The sequence below is a fragment of the Bison bison genome, unplaced genomic scaffold (assembly GCF_000754665.1).
Source record: "Bison bison bison isolate TAMUID 2011002044 unplaced genomic scaffold, Bison_UMD1.0 scf7180017864167, whole genome shotgun sequence".
In the NCBI taxonomy this organism is placed as follows: Eukaryota; Metazoa; Chordata; class Mammalia; order Artiodactyla; family Bovidae; genus Bison; species Bison bison.
The window spans coordinates 2507796-2528596 of record NW_011494739.1 but is presented as its reverse complement, the minus strand read 5'-3'; the positions used below and the strand labels follow the sequence as shown (position 1 = coordinate 2528596).

The 20801-nt window shown below is 41.4% G+C and overlaps 1 protein-coding gene across 1 annotated transcript in view; it reads right to left on the bottom strand.

The window, feature by feature from the left end:
* The window catches only part of PSMF1 (proteasome (prosome, macropain) inhibitor subunit 1 (PI31)), a 41623-nt gene that overhangs the window by 14133 nt on the left and 6689 nt on the right, over positions 1–20801 (bottom strand). Inside the window, exons 3-4 of the mRNA XM_010841779.1 lie at positions 20310–20392; positions 17559–17741 (exon numbers count right to left, since the gene is read on the bottom strand). Coding sequence (XP_010840081.1) covers positions 17559–17741; positions 20310–20392 — 266 coding nt within the window. The remainder of the gene's footprint in view (positions 1–17558; positions 17742–20309; positions 20393–20801) is intronic.

Genomic DNA, 20801 nt, shown 5'->3' with positions numbered 1-20801 from the left:
TTTGAATGTTGAGTTTTAAGCCAACTTTTTCACTCTCCTCTTTCACTTTCATCAAGAGGCTCTTTAGTTCTTCTTTGCTTTCTGCCATAAGGGTGGTGTCATCTGCATATCTGAGGTTATTGGTATTTCTCCCAGCAATCTTGATTCCAGCCTTTGCTTCATCCAGCCCAGCATTTCGCATGATGTACTCTGCATATAAGTTAAATAAGCAGGGTGACAATATACAGCCTTGATGTACTCCTTTTCCTATTTGGAACCAGTCTGCTGGTCCATGTCCAGTTTTAACTGTTGCTTCTCGACCTGCATACAGACTTCTCAGGAGGCAGGTCAGGTGGTCCGGTATTCCCATCTCTAAGAATTTTCCACAGTTTGTTGTGATCCACACAATCAAAGGCTTTGGCATAGTCAATAAAGCAGAAGTAGCTGTTTTTCTGGAATTCTGTTGCTTTTTTGATGATCCAACGGATGTTGGCAATTTGATCTCCAGTTCCTCTGGTTTTTCTAAATCCATCTTGAACCTCTGGAAGTTCAAGGTTCATGCACTGTTGAAGCCTAGCTTGGAGAATTTTGAGCATTACTTGGCTAGCATGTAAGATGAGTGCAATTGTGTGGTAGGTTGAACATTCTTTGACATTGCCTTTGGGATGAAAACTGACTTTTCCAGTCCTGTGGCCACTGCTGAGTTTTCCAAATTTGCTGGCATATTGAGTGCAGCACTTTCACAGCATCATCTTTCAGGATTTGAAATAGCTCAACTGGAATTCCATCACCTACACTAGCTTTGTTCATAGTGATGTTTCCTAAGGCCCACTTAACTTCACATTCCAGGATGTCTGGCTCTAGGTGAATGATCACACCATTGTGGTTATCTTGGTCATGAAGATCTTTTTTGTATAGTTCTTCTGTGTATTCTGAGACTTCCCTGGTGGCTCAGATGGTAAAGCGTCTGCCTACAATGCAGGAGACCCGGGTTCGACCCCTGGGTTGGGAAGATCCCTTGGAGAAGGGAATGGCAGCCCACTCCAGTACTCTTGCCTGGAAAATCCCATGGATGGAGGAGCTGGGAGGCTACAGTCCATGGGGTTGCAAAGAGTTGGAAATGAATGAGTGACTTCACTATCACTTTCTGTGTATTCTTGCCACCTCTTCTTAATATCTTCTGCTTCTGTTAGATCCATACCATTTCTATCCTTTATTGTGCCCATCTTTGCATGAAATGTTCCCTTGGTATCTCTAATTTTCTTGAAGAGATCTCTAGTCTTTCCCATTCTATTGTTTTCCTCTATTTCTTTGCATTGATCACTGAGGAAGGCCTTCTTATCTCTCCTTGCTATTCTTTGGAACTGTGCATTCAGATGGGTATATTTTTCTCCTTTGTCTTTAGCTTCTCTTCTTTTCTCAGCTATTTGCAAGGCCTCCTCAAATAACCATTTTGCCTTTCTGCATTTCTTTTTCTTGGGGATGGTATTGATCCCTGTCTCCTGTACAATGTCATGAATCTCCGTCCATAGTTCTTCAGGCACTCTGTCTATCAGATCTAATCCCTTGAATCTATTTGTCACTTCCACTGTATAATCTTAAGGGATGTGATTTAGGTCATGCCTGAATGGTATAGTGGTCTTCCCTACTTTCTTCAATTTCAGTCTGAATTTGGCAATAAGGAGTTCATGATCTGAGCAATAGTCAGCTCTTGGTCTTATTTTTGTTGACTGTATAGAGCTTCTCCATCTTTGGCTGCAAATAATATAATCAATCTGATTTCGGTATTGACCATCTGGTGATGTCCATGTGTAGAGTCATCTCTTGTGTTATTGAAAGAGGGTGCTTGCTATGACCAGTGAGTTCTCTTGGCAAAACTCTATTAGCCTTTGCCCTGCTTCATTCTGTACTCCAAGGCCAAATTTGCATGTTATTCCAGGCATCTCTTGACTTCCTACTTTTGCATTCCAGTCCCCTATGATGAAAAGGACATTTTTTTTAATATTAGTTCCAGAAGGTCTTGTAGGTCTTCATAGAACCATTCAACTTCAGCTTCTTCAGCATTACTGGTTGGGGCACAGACTTGGATTACTATTATATTGAATGGTTTGCCTTGGAAATGAACAAGAGATCATTCTGTCATTTCTGAGATTGCACTCAAGTACTGCATTTTGGACTCTTTTGTTGATAATGAGGGCTACTCCATTTCTTCTAAGGGATTCTTGACCACAGTGGTAGATATAACCATCATCTGAATTAAGTTCTCCCATTCCAGTCCATTTTAATTCACTGATTCCTAAAATGTCAATGTTCATTCTTGCCATCTCCTGTTTGACCACTTCCAATTTGCCTGGATTAATGGACCTAACATTCCAGGTTCCTATGCAATATTGCTCTTTACAGGTTAGTCCTTAATGTAGTTAATTCTACTGTTGGGAATGCATTCTAAGAAAATTCAGAGCTATGCTCTAAGTTGCATGAAAAGCATGTTCCCTGAAGCTATGGTAGCCTGAAATTAGAAATGACTTAGGCTAAAAAAAACCTCCTTGCATCATCGTGGTTTTTTCTTCCCGTCATTAAGCCAACCCATAAGCAAGTCCTGTAAAGTGTACTTCCAAATATATCCCAGATTATCCTTATATCTGCCACCATCTACCACCATTATTTCTTGCCAGAGTGCCTGTGTCAGCTCCTTACCTGATCTTATTGTTTCTACTCTTGTCCCTCTCTAATCCATTCTCTACAAAGGAGCCAGAGGAATTTAAAAAAAAAAAGAAAGGCTATCAAGTCTCTCTCTTGCTACACACACCTAGTGGCTTCCCACTGCTCCTGACTTTGACGCCAAGGCTCTACACACACTGTCCTGTGCTCACCCCTGCAGAGTCATCTCCTATCACCATATCTCACCACGTTCCCACCATACCAGCTTTCTCTTTGTTCTTGGAATAATTCAAGCCAAGATAGTTTCTTCTGAAGCAATGGCTGATATAAGTGTCAAAAGGAGAAAATACTAAGGGCTGAATCCCACATCAACATTTATGAGCTGTTTCTTTGGGCAAGTTGATTAACCTGTGTCTCAGTTTTCTTTTCCAAAAAGTGGGATAACAAGAGCAGGTACCTCTCATTCTCTTGCTAATGAAGATTAAGAGAGACTATATTCTATACTTAGTGTAATAATAGCTTGGCACACAGTAAAGGCTCAATAGATATTAACTATGTAAGCTGACATTCTAAGTGGGATTCCCTGGACAGCGGGAATGGTTAAAAAGGTCCCAAATGAATCACTTTCTATCCAAACCATTTTGATGGCTCCCATTACCCCACGATCAAAGCTTCTTAGCACATAAGATCCCTTGTGATGTGGTTCCCACATTCACCTTCACACGCCAGCACAAGTAATATATAACCCCTTGGTCCCTCCCCTGCCTATAGACACACACACACACACACACACACACACACACACAGGAGATGACAAGATGACTTCACAGCCCCATTTGTATCCATTTTTCTCGTGGCCACAAATACCAACTACTCCCAATACCACAGAACTTTTATTAGTCCCTTAAAATTTAGTTCATCATGCATTATCTCAGTGAAGCCCTTCCTTCTATATCCTGTCCTAACTCAACCCTTCAGAGTAATCACCCTTCTGTGAGCTTCAACAGACCTGAGACATACTTCTTTAATTGTTTTAGAAACACTTATGGTCTGGAATAAAAAGGGTAATCAGTCCTAACCAACTGTGAACTCCCTGAAGGTTGAGTCCCTATCCAATATTCTATTATTATAACACAACTTCTGTTCATGAATGACCGTGGTCAAATTACTTATACATGAACATCAGTTTCATGTAAACCGTATAAGGAGGGTAGCCCTTACCAATCTCATGGGGTTGAGAGAATTAAATAAGAGAATATGGATGAAATGCCTAGCAATTTCTGCAATAGTTGGCACTCTACCTAGCAGTCATATAAATATTACTGAACCAGCTTTGCCATCCATGGGGGAAAAAATCAAAAGGATCAAGATTACTTCCATTACAATGAAAAGAATGAGGGCAACTATTATTGTATCACAAGTAATGAAAAATGAAAATTATTAAGGTGGCACAGGTAGGGGATAATTCTTTTCCAAATATGGTGCTAGATCAACTGGATATCACTATGGTAAAACATGTATCTCACAATCACATAAAATTAATTTCAAATGGATTATCTTAATATAAAAGGTAAAATAACAAAGCTTCTAGAGTATATGAGAAATTCTACATGACCATAGACAGGGCAAAATTTTCTCAAACAGGTCAAAAAAGCACCACATATAAAAGGAAGGTATTGATAAATCGAATTACATAAAATATTAAGAATGTTTTAATTAAAACAAAACACCCTTAACAGAGTGAAAAGGCAAGCTACAGAGGGAAGACACTTGTTGTACATATGTCTGACAAAAGACTAAATCCAGACTATATAAGCAATGTCTACAAATCATAAGACAAGACAATCCAACAGGAAAACAAGCAAAAGATTTGAATAGACTCTTCACAAAAGAGTACATTCAAATGGGCTTGTAAACATTAAAAAAAAAAGATATTAAAACTATTTCATCTTAAAAACTATCTGCTTTCTTCACTGTGTTGATATTTTTACTAATGGTACAAAAGCAATGATGAGGACTTCCCTGGTGGTCCAGTGGTTGAGAATCCACACGCCTGTGCAGGGGACAGGGGTTCGATCCCTGATCTAGGAAGATTCCACATGCCTCAGGGCAACTAAACCTGTATGATGCAACTCCTGAGCGGTATGCCACAACCACTGAAGCCTGCACACTCTAGAGCCCGTACTCTGCAACAAGAGACGCCACTGCAATCAGAAGCCTGTGCATAGCAAGGAAGAGCAGAGCTCGCCACAACTAGAGAAAGCCCACTTGCAGCAACCAAAACCCAGTGCAGCCAAAAATAAACAAAAAACACAAAAACAAAAGCATCAGTGAGTAACTAGCAGTCATGGCAATCTGACTCACCAGCCACTCCAACTATCATCCCCCATCCATTTTCCCATCAAAATGTCCTTAAAGAAGTGGTAAAAATTACCAAGTGTTATCTAAAGTCTCAATCTTTGAGTACACTTCTTTTTAATATTCTGTGTGATGAAACAGGAAATATTCATTAAGCACTTTTGTTGCATGTAGAAATACAATGGCTGTCTCAAAGAGAAACTTGTGCAGCTAAGCTGCTAGCTAAAGTAGCCATTTTTTCATGGAAAACTATTTTTACATAAAATGACAAACCAAGGTTATTCAGATTGAGCTACACAGTAGACACTTTTCTGAAAACCATGGAACCTGTTACTTCAAGGAAAATAACTGACAGTATATGTTGCCAATGATAAAATTCAAGCTTTCAAGAAAATCTGCCATTTGTAAATTTGTATTTACCACTAGGAGAAGGAAATGGCAACCCACTCCAGTGTTCTTGCCTGGAGAATCCCATGGACAGAGGAGTCTGGCAGGCTACAGTCCGTGGGGTCGCAAGAGTTGGACACGACTTAGCGACTAAACCACCACCACCATTCATCACTAACTTGGTGGGTTCCCCATACAGATGCTGATGAGATTAATAATATTCATGAATATGATTTTTTAGATATTGTGTAATAAAATGTGTCAATGTTTAGTGGATTAGCACATACCAGTGAACCAGCATTTTCCAAACAACCAATCCACGATCTTCCAACAGCATGCACTGGTAAAAGATCCATTAAAAGGGCATGATAGACCAGTGGATTTTAATGCAATAACATACAAAAAGTTCACTGATATGAATTCAAATTTTACACTGGAACTAACCCTTTGTGAAAATTAATGAAGAGAAACCTAACTAAAATAGAATGAGCAGGCCAGAAGGGAGAGCTTTCAAGTAGGTATCACTGGACATCAACACAGACTCCAGCAAGAAGAGAGTATCTTCCATTTCCTGCAGGAAGTAACACTATCTTACTACTTTCAGTGGAAGAAGAAAGAGTTCCTCTGTGCTGGTAACAGCTCAGCTAATGAGAGAGTGGCACAACTCAGCCAATGAAAAGCCATTATACTGTAAACTTCCAGTTTCTTCCAACAGACTTCTGATTATAACAGCTCGGTAGAAGTGACAAATAGATTTAAGGGACTAGATATGATAGACAGAGTGCCTGATGAACTATGGATGGAGGTTCGTGACATTGTACAGGAGACAGGGATCAAGACCATCCCTCAGAAAAAGAAATGCAAAAAAGCAAAATGGCTGCTGAGGCCGCCTTACAAATAGCTGTGAAAAGAAGACAAGCCAAAAGCAAAGGAGAAAAAGAAAGATATACCCATGTGAGTGCAGAGTTCCAAAAAATTGCAAGGAGAGATAAGAAAGTCTTCCTCAGCGATCAATGCAAAGAAATGGAGGAAAAGAAAAGAATGGGAAAGACTAGAGATCTCTTCAAGAAAATCAGAGATACCAAGGGAACATTTCATGCAAAGATGGGCTCGATTATGGACAGAAATGGTATGGACCTAACAGAAGCAGAAGATATTAAGAAGAGGTGGCAAAAATACATAGAAGAACTGTACAAAAAAGATCTTCATGACCCAGATAATCACAATGGTGTGATCACTCACCTAGAGCCAGACATCCTGGATGTGAAGTCAAGAGGGCCTTAGGAAGCATCACTACGAACAAAGCTAGTGGAGGTGATGGAATTCCAGTGGACCTACTTCAAATCCTAAAAGATGATGCTGTGAAAGTGCTGCACTCAATATGCCAGCAAAGTTGGAAAACTCAGCAGTGGCCACAGGACTGGAAAAGGTCAATTTTCATTCCAATCCCAAAGAAAGGCAATACCAAAGAATGCTTAAACTACCACACAAATGCACTCATCGCACACGCTAGTAAAGTAATGCTCAAAATTTTTTCCAAGTCAGGCTTCAACACTGTGTGAACCCTGAACTTCCAGATGTTCAAGCTGGTTTTAGAAAAGGCAGAGGAACCAGAGATAAAACTGCCAACATCCGTTGGATCATCGAAAAAGCAAGAGAATTCCAGAAAAACATCTACTTCTGCTTTATTGATTATGCCAAAGCCTTTGACTGTGCAGATCACAACAATCTGTGGAAAATTTCTTAAAGAGATGGGAATACCAGACCACCTGACCTGCCTCTTGAGAAATCTGTATGCAAGTTAAGAATCAACAGTTAGAACTGGATATGGAACAGACTGGTTCCAAATTGGAAAAGGAGTACATCAAGGCTGTATATTGTCACTCTGCCTATTTAACTTATATGAAGAGTACATCATGAGAAATGCTGGGCTGGATGAAGCACAAGCTAGAATCAAGATTGCCAGGAGAAATATCAATAACCTCAGATATGCAGATGACACCACCCTTATGGCAGAAAGCAAAGAAGAACTAAAGAGCCTCTTGATGAAAGTGAAAGAGGAGAGTGAAAAAGTTGGCTTAAAACTCAACATTCGGAAAACTAAGATCATGGCATCTTGTCCCATCACTTCATGGCAAGTAGATGGGGAAACAGTGTCAACAGTGGCAGACTTTAGTTTTTTGGGCTCCAAAATCACTGTAGATGGTGACTGCAGCCATGAAATTAAAAGGTCATTTCTCCTTGGAAGAAAAGCTATAACCAACCTAGACAGCATATTAAAAAGCAGAGACATTACCTTGCCAACAAAGGTCCGTCTAGTCAAGGCTATGGTTTTTCCAGTGGTCATGTATGGATGTGAGAGTTGGACTATAAAGAAAGCTGAGCACCGAAGAATTGATGCTTTTGAACTGTGGTGTTGGAAAAGACTCTTGAGAGTCCCTTGGACTGCAAAGAGATCTAACCAGTTCATCCTAAAGGAAATCAGTCATGAGTGTTCATTGGAAGGACTGATGTTGAAGCTGAAACTCCAATACTTTGGCCACCTGATGGGAAGAGCTGACTCACTGGAAAAGACCCTGATGCTGGGGAAGATTGAAGGTGGGAGGAGAAGGGGAGGACAGAGAATGAGATAGTTGGATGACATCACCGACTCAATGGACATGAGTTTGGGTAAACTCCAGGAGTTGGTGATGGACAGGGAGGCCTGGTGTGCTGCAGTCCATGGGATCTCAAAGAGGCAGACACAACTGAGTGACTGAACTGAACTGAACTACCAGATTCCCCTTATTCTCTATAAATGGGTCTGCCAGGTGGCTCAGCGGTAAAGAATTAGCCTTCAAAGCAGGAGACCTGGGTTCGATCCCTGGGTCAGGAAGATCCCCTGAAGAAGGGAATGGCTACCCACTCCAGTATTCTTGCCTGGAGAATTCTAAGGACAGCAAAGCCTGGCAGGCTACGGTTCATGGGGTCACAAAAAGTCAGACACAACTGAGTAATTAACACTTTTATTTATTGTTTTAGGTTAATACCTTAAAGAAACTATCACTTATCAAGTTTTGGTGTAATACAAAGTAGAAAATGCACAATTATTTCAAAATTACTAAACTAATCCTCTCTTTTCCAACAAGTTAACTATGTTAAGGCTTAAACATAAACATTATCAGCTACAGACTAAATGCAGAAGCAGAAATGAGAATCTAGCTGACTTCTATGCCAGATATTAAGAAGATCTGCAACAATGAAAACAATGTCACTCTTCTCACTAAGTTTTTGATTTGGAAAGTATTTTCATAAAATTTGTTATTTAACACACAAGAGGTTTATTATTTTTAATGAATAAATGCATATTTAAATTTTAATTTATAATTAAGATAGTTTGGCTGTAATTGATAATATAGTAAATACTGACAGATATAACTCAAACAAACAGATCTTTTGGGTTCCTAAGTAACTTGGGGGCATGCAAGGGAGTTCCTGAGACAAAAAAATTTGAGATCTGCAAGCATAGGAAATGTAACTACAGGAAATAAAATTTTATTATATAGATGTTCATAGTATACTCTTTAAAATGAAAAATTGGACATTCTTGAAATACCCAATGGAGACTAGGCAAATTATAGCATGTATCAGCAGAATAAAATATCAGATACTAAAAAAGAATGTAAATAAAACATAAAATTAAAAAGAAATGTGGAACACAAATATTGAGAATATTTTAAAAATATGTAAAGATACAGATTGACTGGGATTAAAAAATGAATTTTGAATGACATAAGAGCTTTATATGCAAGGGTTTAGTTTTAGCAAAGCTGGTTAAACACAGGAAAAATTGATTTTTCAAAACAGAGAACAAGATTTGGGGCATACAGTTTCCTGACTGAGGACAGATGGAGCAAAGGGAAACGGGTTAGCATCATAATGACAACAAAAAAGTTAGGCTTAGATTAAAAAAAATTTCCCTCACAGATGGGCTGTTTTCAGTAATTCTTCCCGAGAGATCTCAGCAGAACAGACCTACTTTGCATCCTCAATTCTCCACTGTAATGGAATGTCCTCTCCCTCTATGCCAGCATCACATCAGCAAACCAGTATCCTCTGACAAGCTCTGGACACACGTGTCACCACACACTTACTGAAGCAAGACCTCTCAACTTCAGTTTGCATTTGGAGGTTTCCAGGTGTGGGACAGGCAACACGGTATGGACGTTCGAGGTGAGACACAGACCTGTATGCTATACCAAGGGGCCGAGGCTGCTGCTTCCTGCTCAGAACATAACCCAAGGCTGTTCAGTCCAATGGGCCCTCTGCTGACCCATTCTTTCCCTTCTTCCTGCCCTCAGGCCCTACCCTGAAATCTGGCATTGGTGGAAAAAACAAAAAGGTGACAGTGTGAGTGCCTGGTTGCCCAACAACACGGCAGTTGGTAGGGCTCTCACAGAGACGTCGTCTTTGAAGCATCTGTGCTGCAGGGGAAGGTGGCTTGCAATGGGGCATGGAGGGAGAAGGGGACTATAGAGGCAAGACCTGTCAATTCGCTAGTGGCTGACAAAAAGCCTCCTAAACATTTGCCTCCTCTTCCAGTTCAGTGTCCTAGTCCTGGAAGATTAGCTTACTTGAGAAAGATCTCACTGGCCAGAGAGGTAGGGGATACATTTTCCTCCATAATCAGTGTGCACTCACTACACTGAACTTGTACACAAACCGATTATGTGAACTAAAATTGAAGCATGCAACGGGGAAAGCATAAGCTTCTGAGTCCCACGTAGGGGCAAAGCCCAGACCTCACCACCTTGGTTAGAAAATTCTGGCAAGTTAAGCTGCCTCCCCTTATCCATTGTCTCCCTCTCTGGAAAAGCAGGGATGCCGCTGATCTCTACGTAGGACTTTCTGGAAGGTGAGCAGCCATAAACAAAAACACTGGGGATGGCAGTCAACACATGGTGGACAGCCAAGAAATAGCAGTTTTTCCTACCCTAGATTAAGCAGTGGCCACCGTGAGGAACATGTCCTCACGATGGAAACAATGTCCATAGAGGTCCTGGGCTTAACTGCAGTTTCCCAGCACACCCTCTGGGTCAATACTCTCACACCTAAGTGGCTCCACAGCATCAAATCCTTTTCTCAGAGGAACAGGCTATGTTATTTAAAAAAAATAAAAGGTCTCTCTTCTAGGGGACCATCTAGTCATTACACCTTCAGTATTGTTCTCATCTCTGCTTGACCTGATAAAGATCCATGGAGTATTTCTTGAACATCTACTATATTCTGGTGGCTCAGACAGTAAAGCAACTGTCTACAATGCGGGAGACCTGGGTTCGATCCCTGGGTCGGGAAGATCCCCTGGAGAAGGAAATGGCAAGCCACTCCAGCACTATTGCCTGGAAAATCCCATGGACAGAGGAGCCTGGTAGGCTACAGTCCATGGGATCACAAAGAGTCGGACATGACTGAGTGACTTCACTCACTCACTCACTATATTCTGAGCAATGAGCTCAATATGACATCTATCATCATATTCCTGAGACAGCTACAATAATTCCCAAGTTGCCCATGAGAAAACCAAGGCTAACTGTTATCACTGAGACAGGCAAAGCTACAAGGCCAGGGTTTGAAGCCAGTTGATCAACCTGCAAAGCCTGTACTCCTAACCACCATATGATACTCTCTCCTTGACATGAGAGGTGGGTGAGGCAGCAGAAAGAAGGGAAAGAAGTCCCACCTGCTAAAAGTGGTACACAGGAGTGATAAGCCTTGGCCCTTTGCCTCATCCCTTCCAATCCACGAGGATCCTTAGCAAGGACACCACCACCCTCTATCAGTATTCTTCAGTGATTTCCAACTGTCCATTGGGGAGATTCAGGTACATCAGGTACGCCTGGCATCAGAGTCCTTGCAAAATCTAGTCTTATCCTTCAGAGCTGTTATATCCCAGGATTCTGACATGAACTCTTTCTCAAACCAAAATTTAGAGACAACCCCATGCTTTCAGATTTTGATGCCACTGGACTGCTGGTCTCACAGCCTGGAACAACCTCCCTAGAAAGAAATCTGAGGAAATAATTCAAACACGTGAAAAGGAAAAAGAAAATGAGCCTGAGGAACACTTTTCCTCTTCCCCATGAACACACAGCTCAGGCAGCAACCCCCAAGAAGTCTTTCCTAGGCCACCGATGGGGATCTCTGTGCTAATCCCTGATAACCTGGCAGTTATATAAACTCTTATTTACTCACCTGTCTCCCATACCAGAGGGACAGCACATGCCTCAAAAGTATGGGCCCAGGCCCAGGGATCTCTGAACCCAGAGGGAAGCATTTGCTGGATAGAGAACTCATTAAAAATGTGCAAGATATAGGTCCAGGTGATAGAGATACAAAGGGCTGAAAAAGGAGGGTAAAGGGGATATGCACTTGAAAAACACCAATAATCTTGGAATTAGAGAAAAATAACCACATGGTATGGACCTAACAGAAGCAGAAGATATTAGGAAGAGGTAGCAAGAATACACAGAAGAACTATACAAAAGAGATCTTCATGACCCAAATAATCACGAGGGTATGATCACTCACCTAGAGCCAGACATCCTGGAATGTGAAGTCAAGTGGGCCTTAGGAAGCATCACTACGAACAAAGCTAGTGGAGGTGATGGAATTCCAGTGGACCTACTTCAAATCCTAAAAGATGATGCTGTGAAAGTGCTGCACTCAATATGCCAGCAAAGTTGGAAAACTCAGCAGTGGCCACAAGGCTGGAAAAGGTCAGTTTTCATTCCATTCCCAAAGAAAGGCAATGCTAAAGAATGCTCAAACTTCTGCACAGTTGCACTCATCTCACACGCTAGCAAAGTAATGCTCAAAATTCTCCAAGCCAGGCTTCAACAGTACATGAACCAAGAACTTCCACGTGTTCAAGCTGGTTTTGGAAAAGGCAGAGGAACCAGAGATCAAATTGCCAATATCCACTGGATCATCAAAAAAGCAAGAGAATTCCAGAAAAACATCTACTTCTGCTTTATTGACTATGCGAAAGCCTTTGACTATGTGGATCACAACAAACTGAAAAATTCTTCAAGAGATGGGAATACCAGACCACCTGACCTGCCTCTTGATAAATCTGTATGTAGGTCAAGAAGCAACGGTTAGAACTGGACATGGAAAAACAGATTGATTTCAAATTGGGAAAGGAGTAAGTCAAGGCTGTATATTGTCACCCTACTTATTTAACTTATATGCAGAGTACATCATGAGAAATGCTGGGCTGGATGAAGCACAAGCTGGTATCAAGATGGCTGGGAGAAACATCAATAACCTCAGATATGCAGATGACACCACCCTTACGGCAGAAAGCGAAGAACTAAAGAGCCTCTTGATGAAAGTGAAAGTGGAGAGTGAAAAGTTGGCTTAAAACTCAACATTCAGAAAACGAAGATCATGGCATCTGGTCCTATCACTTTGTGGCAAACAGACGGGGAAACAGTGAAAACAGGGACAGAGTTTAGTTTTTTGGGCTCCAAGATCACTGCAGATGGTGATCTCAGCCATGAAATTAAAAGATGCTTGCTCCTTGGAAGAAAAATTATGACCAACCTAGACTGTTTATTAAAAAGCAGAGACATTGTCAACAAAGGTCCATCTAGTCAAAGCTATGGTTTTTCCAGTAGTCATGGATGGATGTGAGAGTTGGACTATAAAGAAAGCTGAGCACCAAAGAATTGATGCTTTTGAACTGTGGTGTTGGAGAAGACTCTTGAGAGTCCCTTGGACTGCAAGTAGATCCAACCAGTCCATCCTAAAGGAAATCAGTCCTGAATGTTCATTGGAAGGACTGATGCTGAAGCTGAAATTCCAATACTTGGGCCACCTGATGCGAAAAGCTGACCCATTGGAAAAGACCCTGATGCTGGGAAAGATTGAAGGCGGGAGAAGAGGACGACAGAGCATGAGATGGTTGGAGGATATCACCAACTCAATGGAGATGAGTTTGGGTAAACTCTGGGAGTTGGTGATGGACAGGGAGGCCTGGTGTGCTGCAGTCCATGGGGTCGCAAAGAGTCAGATATGACTGAGCGACTGAACTGAACTGAACTGCATGGTAGTATTCTCAAGGATGGGGTGAATGCCTGTGCTAGTGGGCCAGGAGTTTTAGCCAACCAAAAAAAACATGAAGGGCAGGATAGGACAGGGCTGGCTCTGTCTGCAGCAGGCCTGTGCTCGGCTGGCACTATTCCTAGCCTCTATCCCCATCTTCTAGGCATAGAACAAGGCCTACATATTTCAAAATGCCTTTCGCAGCCCAAAGACTTAAAATGCAGAGATATCACTGCTGACAGAGGTCTTTACAGTCAAAGCTATGGTTTTTCCAGTAGTCATGTATGGACCTGAGAGCTGGACCATAAAGAAAGCTGAGTACCAAAGAACTGATATTTTCAAATTGTAGTGCCGGAGAAGACTCTTGAGGGTCCCTTGATTGCAAGGACATCAAAACAGTCAATCTTAAAGGAAATCAACCCTGATTATGACTATTGCTGAAGCTCCAATACTTTGACCACCTGATATGAAGAGTCAACTCACTAGAGAAGACCTTGATACTGGGAAAGACTGAAAGCAAAAAAAGGAGAAGGTGATGGCAGAGGATGCGATGGTTAGATAGCATCACCGACTCAATGGACATGAATTTGAGCAAACCCCAGGAGATAGTGGAGAACAGAGAAGCCTGGCATGGTGCAGTCCATGGGGTCGCAGAGTTACACACAACTCAGTGACTGAACGACAATGACATTGTTCTACTGACCTATGAGTCTGTCCACCTAATGTAGCTATATAATAAGCCTGAATACTGGGTATAATGATTTCTCCATCTTTATTTAATTTCAAAATTATTTTTAGCTACTCCAAACTCTTTTGCCTTTCCATATAAATTATGGAATAATCTTGCTCTATCTTCAGAAGTTTTTGTTGGGATTATGATAGGAATTGCATTAAACTACTGTATCAATTTATGGAGTATGTGACATCTTCGATGCAGAGGGAAAAGAATCTGCCTGCCAATGCAGGAGACACAAGAGATATGGGTTCAATTCCTGGGTCGAGAAGATCCTCTGGAGTAGGAAATGGCAACCCACTACAGTATTCTTGTCTGGAAAATTCCATAGATGGAAGAGCCGGGAAGGCTACAATCCATGGGGTGGCAAAGAGTTGGACACGACTGAGCCACTAACACACAGAGTGTATCAGTTTGTGGAGTATTTGACATTTTTACTATGTTGAGTCTTCCACTCATGAACATGTGATGTTTCTCATTTAGGTCTTCTTTGATTACAGTTTTCAGCATAAAAGTCTGAAATGTTTCATCAGACTTACACCTAAGTGTAAGTAATTTTTTCAGTGTAATTTTTTCAGTAATTCTAAATGGTGGCCTGTGCTGTGCTTAGGTGTTCAGTTGTGTCCGACTCTGCGACCCCACGGACTGCAGCCCGCCAGGCTCCTCTGTACACCGAGATTCTCCAGGCAAGAGTACTGGAGTGGGTTGCCATGCCCTCCTCCAGCGAATCTTCTAAACCCAGGGATCAAACCCAGGTCTCCCACACTGTAGGCGGATTCTTTACCAGCTGAGCTAAAAGCTATTATACTGTATCTTAAACATCTATTTCCATGTGTTTATTGCTAATACAGTGAAATACAGTTGACTTTTGGATGTTGAGCTGGTATCCTACAACCTTACTAGGCTCATAATATTCTTTTTCTGGTAGATTCCTTGAGATTTTCCATGTAGACCATTATGTCAACTATGAATGTAAACTTTTATTTCTTCCTTTCTTATCTGTATGCCTTTTCTTTTTCTTGTCTTAATGTGGTGACAAAACTTTCAGTACTATGCTGAGTAAGACTTGTGAGAGTGGATATCCTTGCCTTGTTTCTTAGGGGGAAAGACTTCAGTAACTAATTTTAAATAAATTCCTTTTGCTAGTATAATGTTAGTCTCAAAAAATATTGTTTAGGTTATTATCAAACCACTCTCCAGTTGAAGGGAAAATACAAAATCTCAATCATGGGCTATTACTATCAGTGCTCTTATAGTCTGATCCTAGGACCCTTATTTCAATTGTTATATATTCATGCTTCCAAGTAAGACAAAACTAGGACCTTTTAAAATTTTTTTGCAGCTTTACTGAGATATTTCATGTACCACAAAATTAAGCCAGTTAACATGGTGGTTTTTAGATGTTTATAGAAAGTGCAACTACTCTAATTTTTGAATATTTTCTGCACCCTAAAAAAACACCCTGTACTCATCAGCAGTCATTCCCCATTCATGCTCTTTAATCCTTCCATCTCACCTCCTGGCAACCAAATAATCTACTTTCTGTTTCTGTGGATCTGCCTATTCTTGACATTTCACATAAATTGCTTTTTGCACTTAGCACAATGTTTTCAAGGTTCATACACGTTGTGATGTGTATCAGTATCAGTACTTCATTTTTTATTGCTCAAATATTTCCCTGTATGCATATATCACATTTATCCATTCATCAGCCGATGGACATTTAGGTTGTTTCCACTTTTAGGCTATTATGAGTAATGCTGCTATGAACATTCTTGTACAAAAGTTGTACATGAAGATGTGCACAAACCAGTAGTTTATCATTGTAGTTTTGATTTCTGCTTTTTTCACATTTATGGGCCACCTGTACACGTTCCTTGGGGAAATGTCTATTCAAATCCTTTAACATTTTTGAAATTGGGTTGTCTTTTTATTACTGAAATGTAAAGTTCTCTACGTATCTATGTATCCCTAGATACAAGTCTCTTGTCAGATATATGATTTGTAAATGATGTCAAATTCAAGATAACCCCACATACAAGTGCATATCTTTTCTGGTGTAGTTATGCTCAGGCATCTACACAATGAAACAAACATTATCTTATCATTATTTACTATTTATTTCTCATTTATATTATACTTTATATGACCCCTTTTGAAATTTTGCATTTGGTAAGTTAGATTATCTATGAACTCCATTTTCAGAGAGTAAAGGAGATTTCAGAAAATATGTTTTGATACGGGAAGTAAATCTGAGAGAGCTGAGAATTACTATCCACTTAGTAAGATCTAAAAGTCTTCCCCAATTTGACTGCTGTCTAGGGCTTATCCTTAAACCTTGTCAACATATTCTGGTTACATCACAGCAGAACACTGGGCTAGAGTGAGGACACCTGAACCCCCAGCTCCGGCTCTGTCTCTTTATTACTGGCTGGTGACCTTAGGCAAGTCATCTTAAATAATCAAACAAGCTGTTCCCAACCTTTCAAGACTTTTTATCAATTTCCACTTTGCCCACAGAAACCAGTATTTCCAAAAATTGTCAAAGAGACTTGCCAATTACTACTTATTATAGTAATAAATTTCCCATTTAATTAATCAAAGGTATACAACTGCAACACAGAGTATTTACAATGGCAGTTAACACTTACTGAGTGCTTATTATGGCTGTACAGTGAGCCCTCCCTCTCAACCCTGCCAAGCCCACCATTACTACCGCACCATGGAGTCCAAATTGGGAAGTGCCATCTCAGCTACAGACTATGGTGTCCCTGCTCCTTGTCTTCTCTCAGAGCAAAAGTCTCCAGTCCTACATACTGCCATCCCAATCTGCAAAGATCTTAGACGTGACTTGCTCAGACCTCATGCTGTTTTGGAAAAGTTTTCACGTTGTCAAAGAGATCGGGGGCTACAATGAAGTGAAATGCAAAGAAAGGGAACACTGAGATGACATCCCCTCCAGGAACCTCCAGTATTTCTGCATCTTTGCGTTTTCCCTCAAAGCCTGATTCAGAGTCCTGTACAAACAGCTCTGGAATGAATAACTGAACCAGCTGGGCAGCAACTCTGGAGTACTACACATACACCTCAGAGGCACTGACCCTTGGGCGAGTCAGAGGCTCTGTGTAGCCTCTAAAAAAGATGCATGCAGCCTTAAGATGCTGGGGTGACTAGCAGCAGTACAAGAACTCACTGCTTCACTCAGATCTCCACTTCCTATCTCCAAATACCAAGACTCTTGACAATTCTGTTGAAGAGATGTGGGGGGTCCAGAGAGGGGTCAAGCAGCAGGGATGGTCATGGATAGAATCCTTCTAGAGAAGCTGGGGCTGCCCTCTGTGGGCTGTGTACTCACCAGGTAGGCTGTCGGCTGGTATGTGGGTGTTGTGGGTGAATCCGGAGTGGGTCCACCTCTCTGGCAGTGGCAGGGGGAAACTCCCGGTGGGGACTTAGATTGGCTTTTTCCCACTGCTCATGAATAGGTGTAATAATCCCAGACACAATACGGGACCGAAGTTCCTCGCTGTTCTTGTAGACCCTGAAGAAAGGAGACGAGGCGTCAGCTGCTTTCAGCTGGTTGGTAACCCTGCGCACAGTATTCTGGTGGTGGTGCTGGTGGCGGCGGTGGCGACAATAGCGGCGACGGCCCTGATAGCGTTTGGACTGTTCGCAAGGGTGGGAACAGGCCGCCCGGCGGACCTGGGTAAGGGGGGCAATAGCCCGGCGTTGTCTCCGCAATTTGGGCCTAAGCTTCTTAGGCATCTGAGTTGCCCCTTCTCGTTTACCACCCCATTAGAAAGAGGTGAGGTGTAGGGGCACAGGGCCTTGACTCCTCTGGGCCCACCCCACCCCACCCTGCCCTCAGCCTCATTGTGTGTTCATCACATGTCATGGGAAGAGTCATGGAAGGCAAAGGCCCCATGGGAAGGATAACCAGGTTCCTGGTCCAAGTAGGCAGGGCTCCGGGGCTTAATGTCCAATTCTGTCACTAACTCAGGGGCCTTGGAAGGCTGCTCTAGGCCTCTTTTTCTCTGTCTGTGAGAGAAAAGCAATGTGAGCTATCGCTGAAGTGTTAAGGCAGACTGAGGTAGCAGGGAGTGAGCAGGACTCTACGGAATTCCTAAAAATCTGTCATTTTAAAATGAGTCATATCCTGAGTCAAAAAACAAATCTTATGAACCAGGGACACAGAAAATAGACTGGTGGTTGCCAGTGGGAGGAAGTGGAAGAGGACTGAACTGGGAGTTTGGGATTAGCAGATGCAAACTGGTATATACAGAATGAATAAACAAGAAGGTCCTACTGTGTAGCACAGGGACCTACATTCACTACCTCGTGATAAACCATAAAGGAAAAGAATATGATATATATGTCTACATTGTATAACTGAGTCACTCTGCTATACAGCAGTAATCAACACAATACTGTAAATCAACTATACTTCAATAAAAAATAAATTAAAAAAAAAAGCAAACCTCATAAATGTAAATCAAAACCTGAAGGAAAACAGATGTCTTTACTGGAGAGAAAGGTGGCAAATACTGTCATAATCAAGCGACCAAACTGAACCAAATCTACAAGACAGATGTCATGAGCCTGACATGAAGCACTTAGAAGAACATAGCCTCACTTACATAGAGTTCTTGTTGAAAATGTCCAACCTGAATCAAATGATAAGTTAACAATCTGAATGTTCTATATAACAACTGACCTCAAGTCTTCAAAAATAGCAATGCTAAGAAAAATAAAAGTCTAGGGAACTTCTAGATTAAAGGTAATTGAAAAGACATGAAAATAAACGCAATTTGTGATACCTGGCTGGGTTAAAAAAACAAAAACCTCAAACTGAAAACTAAAAGACTACCCAGAAAGGACACCACTTGGATGACTGCAGAAACCTGAACACTGACTGTGTACTAAATGACATTAATGTATTAAAACTAAATTTCCTGAGTGTGATAACTGCCTTAAGGTTATACAGGAGGACATCTACATAAGAAGAAGGAGCTACATGCTGAAATATTTAGGGCTTAAGGTTCATAAAGTCTGGAAATAATTCTCAGATGGCTCAAGCACAAAAAAGCATACAGAAAAAGTAAGTACATGCAGCAAAACGTTAAAAACTGGTGAACCTAGGTGGTGGGCATGTGGGTGTTCACTGTGTTAGTTCTGCAAACCCTCTTTTCTGAGGGGTTGCAAATTTCAAAATAAAAAGTCAAGATAATGAGAAGACAAGTTAGACTCCAAGAAAATATTTGCAAAACACATATATGATTAATGACTGTTCTCCAAAATATACAAAGAACTCCTAAAACTCAACCTTAAGAAAGCAACTTGATTAAAAAATGGATCAAAGACCTGAACAGATACCTCACCAAAGAAAATGCAAAGACAACAGAAAAGCGTATGAAAAGATATTCAACATCATATGTCATCAGGGAACTGCAAATGAAAACAAAAATGAGATACCACTACACAGCTGTTAGAACAGCCAAAATCTCAAACACTGACAAGGATGCAGACCAACAGGAACTCTCGTTTACTGCTGGTGGGAAAGCAGAATAGTACAGCTACTGAGGAAGACAGTGCAGCAGTTTCTTACGAAAGTAAACATACCCCAACACCACCAAGAATGGAATCTGGGTGATAATGGGTCAGCACAGGTTCATCAACTATAACAAACGCACCACTCTGTTGCAGGATGGTGAGAGTGCGGGGCAAGAGGGAGGTCCCAGGGAATTTGCTACACTTACTGCTCAATTTTGCTGTGACCCTAAAACTGCTGTAAAAAATAAAGTCCATTAAAACAAAAAACTGGGGAATGGAGTGTACCAGAGTAGGTACACCTTATCCTAAGAGGTCACTGGCCTGGCCCCATCTCTACCCTGCAGACTTGTGGTCTCTAAGTTGCATCATTTTATTTCACGGGGCATTTCCCACACGAATCTTCTCTTAAAATAAATTAAAAACAGAAAGAACAGAGTGCCCAGGAGAAGGATCCTTCTGTTAACCTTCCTCCATTCTCTAACACCTCAAGTCCATTCCTTACGTCTGGCCATTGATTCTCTCTTCTTTTTCCCAGGCAAAAGCCATCGCTTAGAAATACCTGTGGAAGTCAACCAGGTGTTCTGAATCGATATAATCATTCAAGTTCAGGGTCAAATCTGACACTTGCTGTGAGCCATGTTCCTAGAAAAATGAAAACAAAAAATGAGAGACTGGGGTATTTCTGGTCTAATGAGTGAGTAAGTGGGCAACTAGAGGGGAGAAGAACAATTTTATATCCAACCTAAAGAAATACACATGGGCACCAAGAGACATATACAAGGACTATTTGTAACAGATGAAATACACATTGAGCATTTGGGGCCAACTCTTGATTTAGGAATAATGCCTTTCTGAGGCAGAGCCCAGAAAAACCTACTTCCCAAGCTCTTTTGCAGCTTGAAATCAAACGTGAATGGGGTGCCAAAAAGATGCACAACTTCAACTTGGCGGTGAGCAACATGGATAAACAGGCTGGGTAAGAAGCAGACATCTTGCCATTATGGGCCGCAGCAGAAGCACAGGGGCTACATCAGTGGCTCATGAAGGGGGG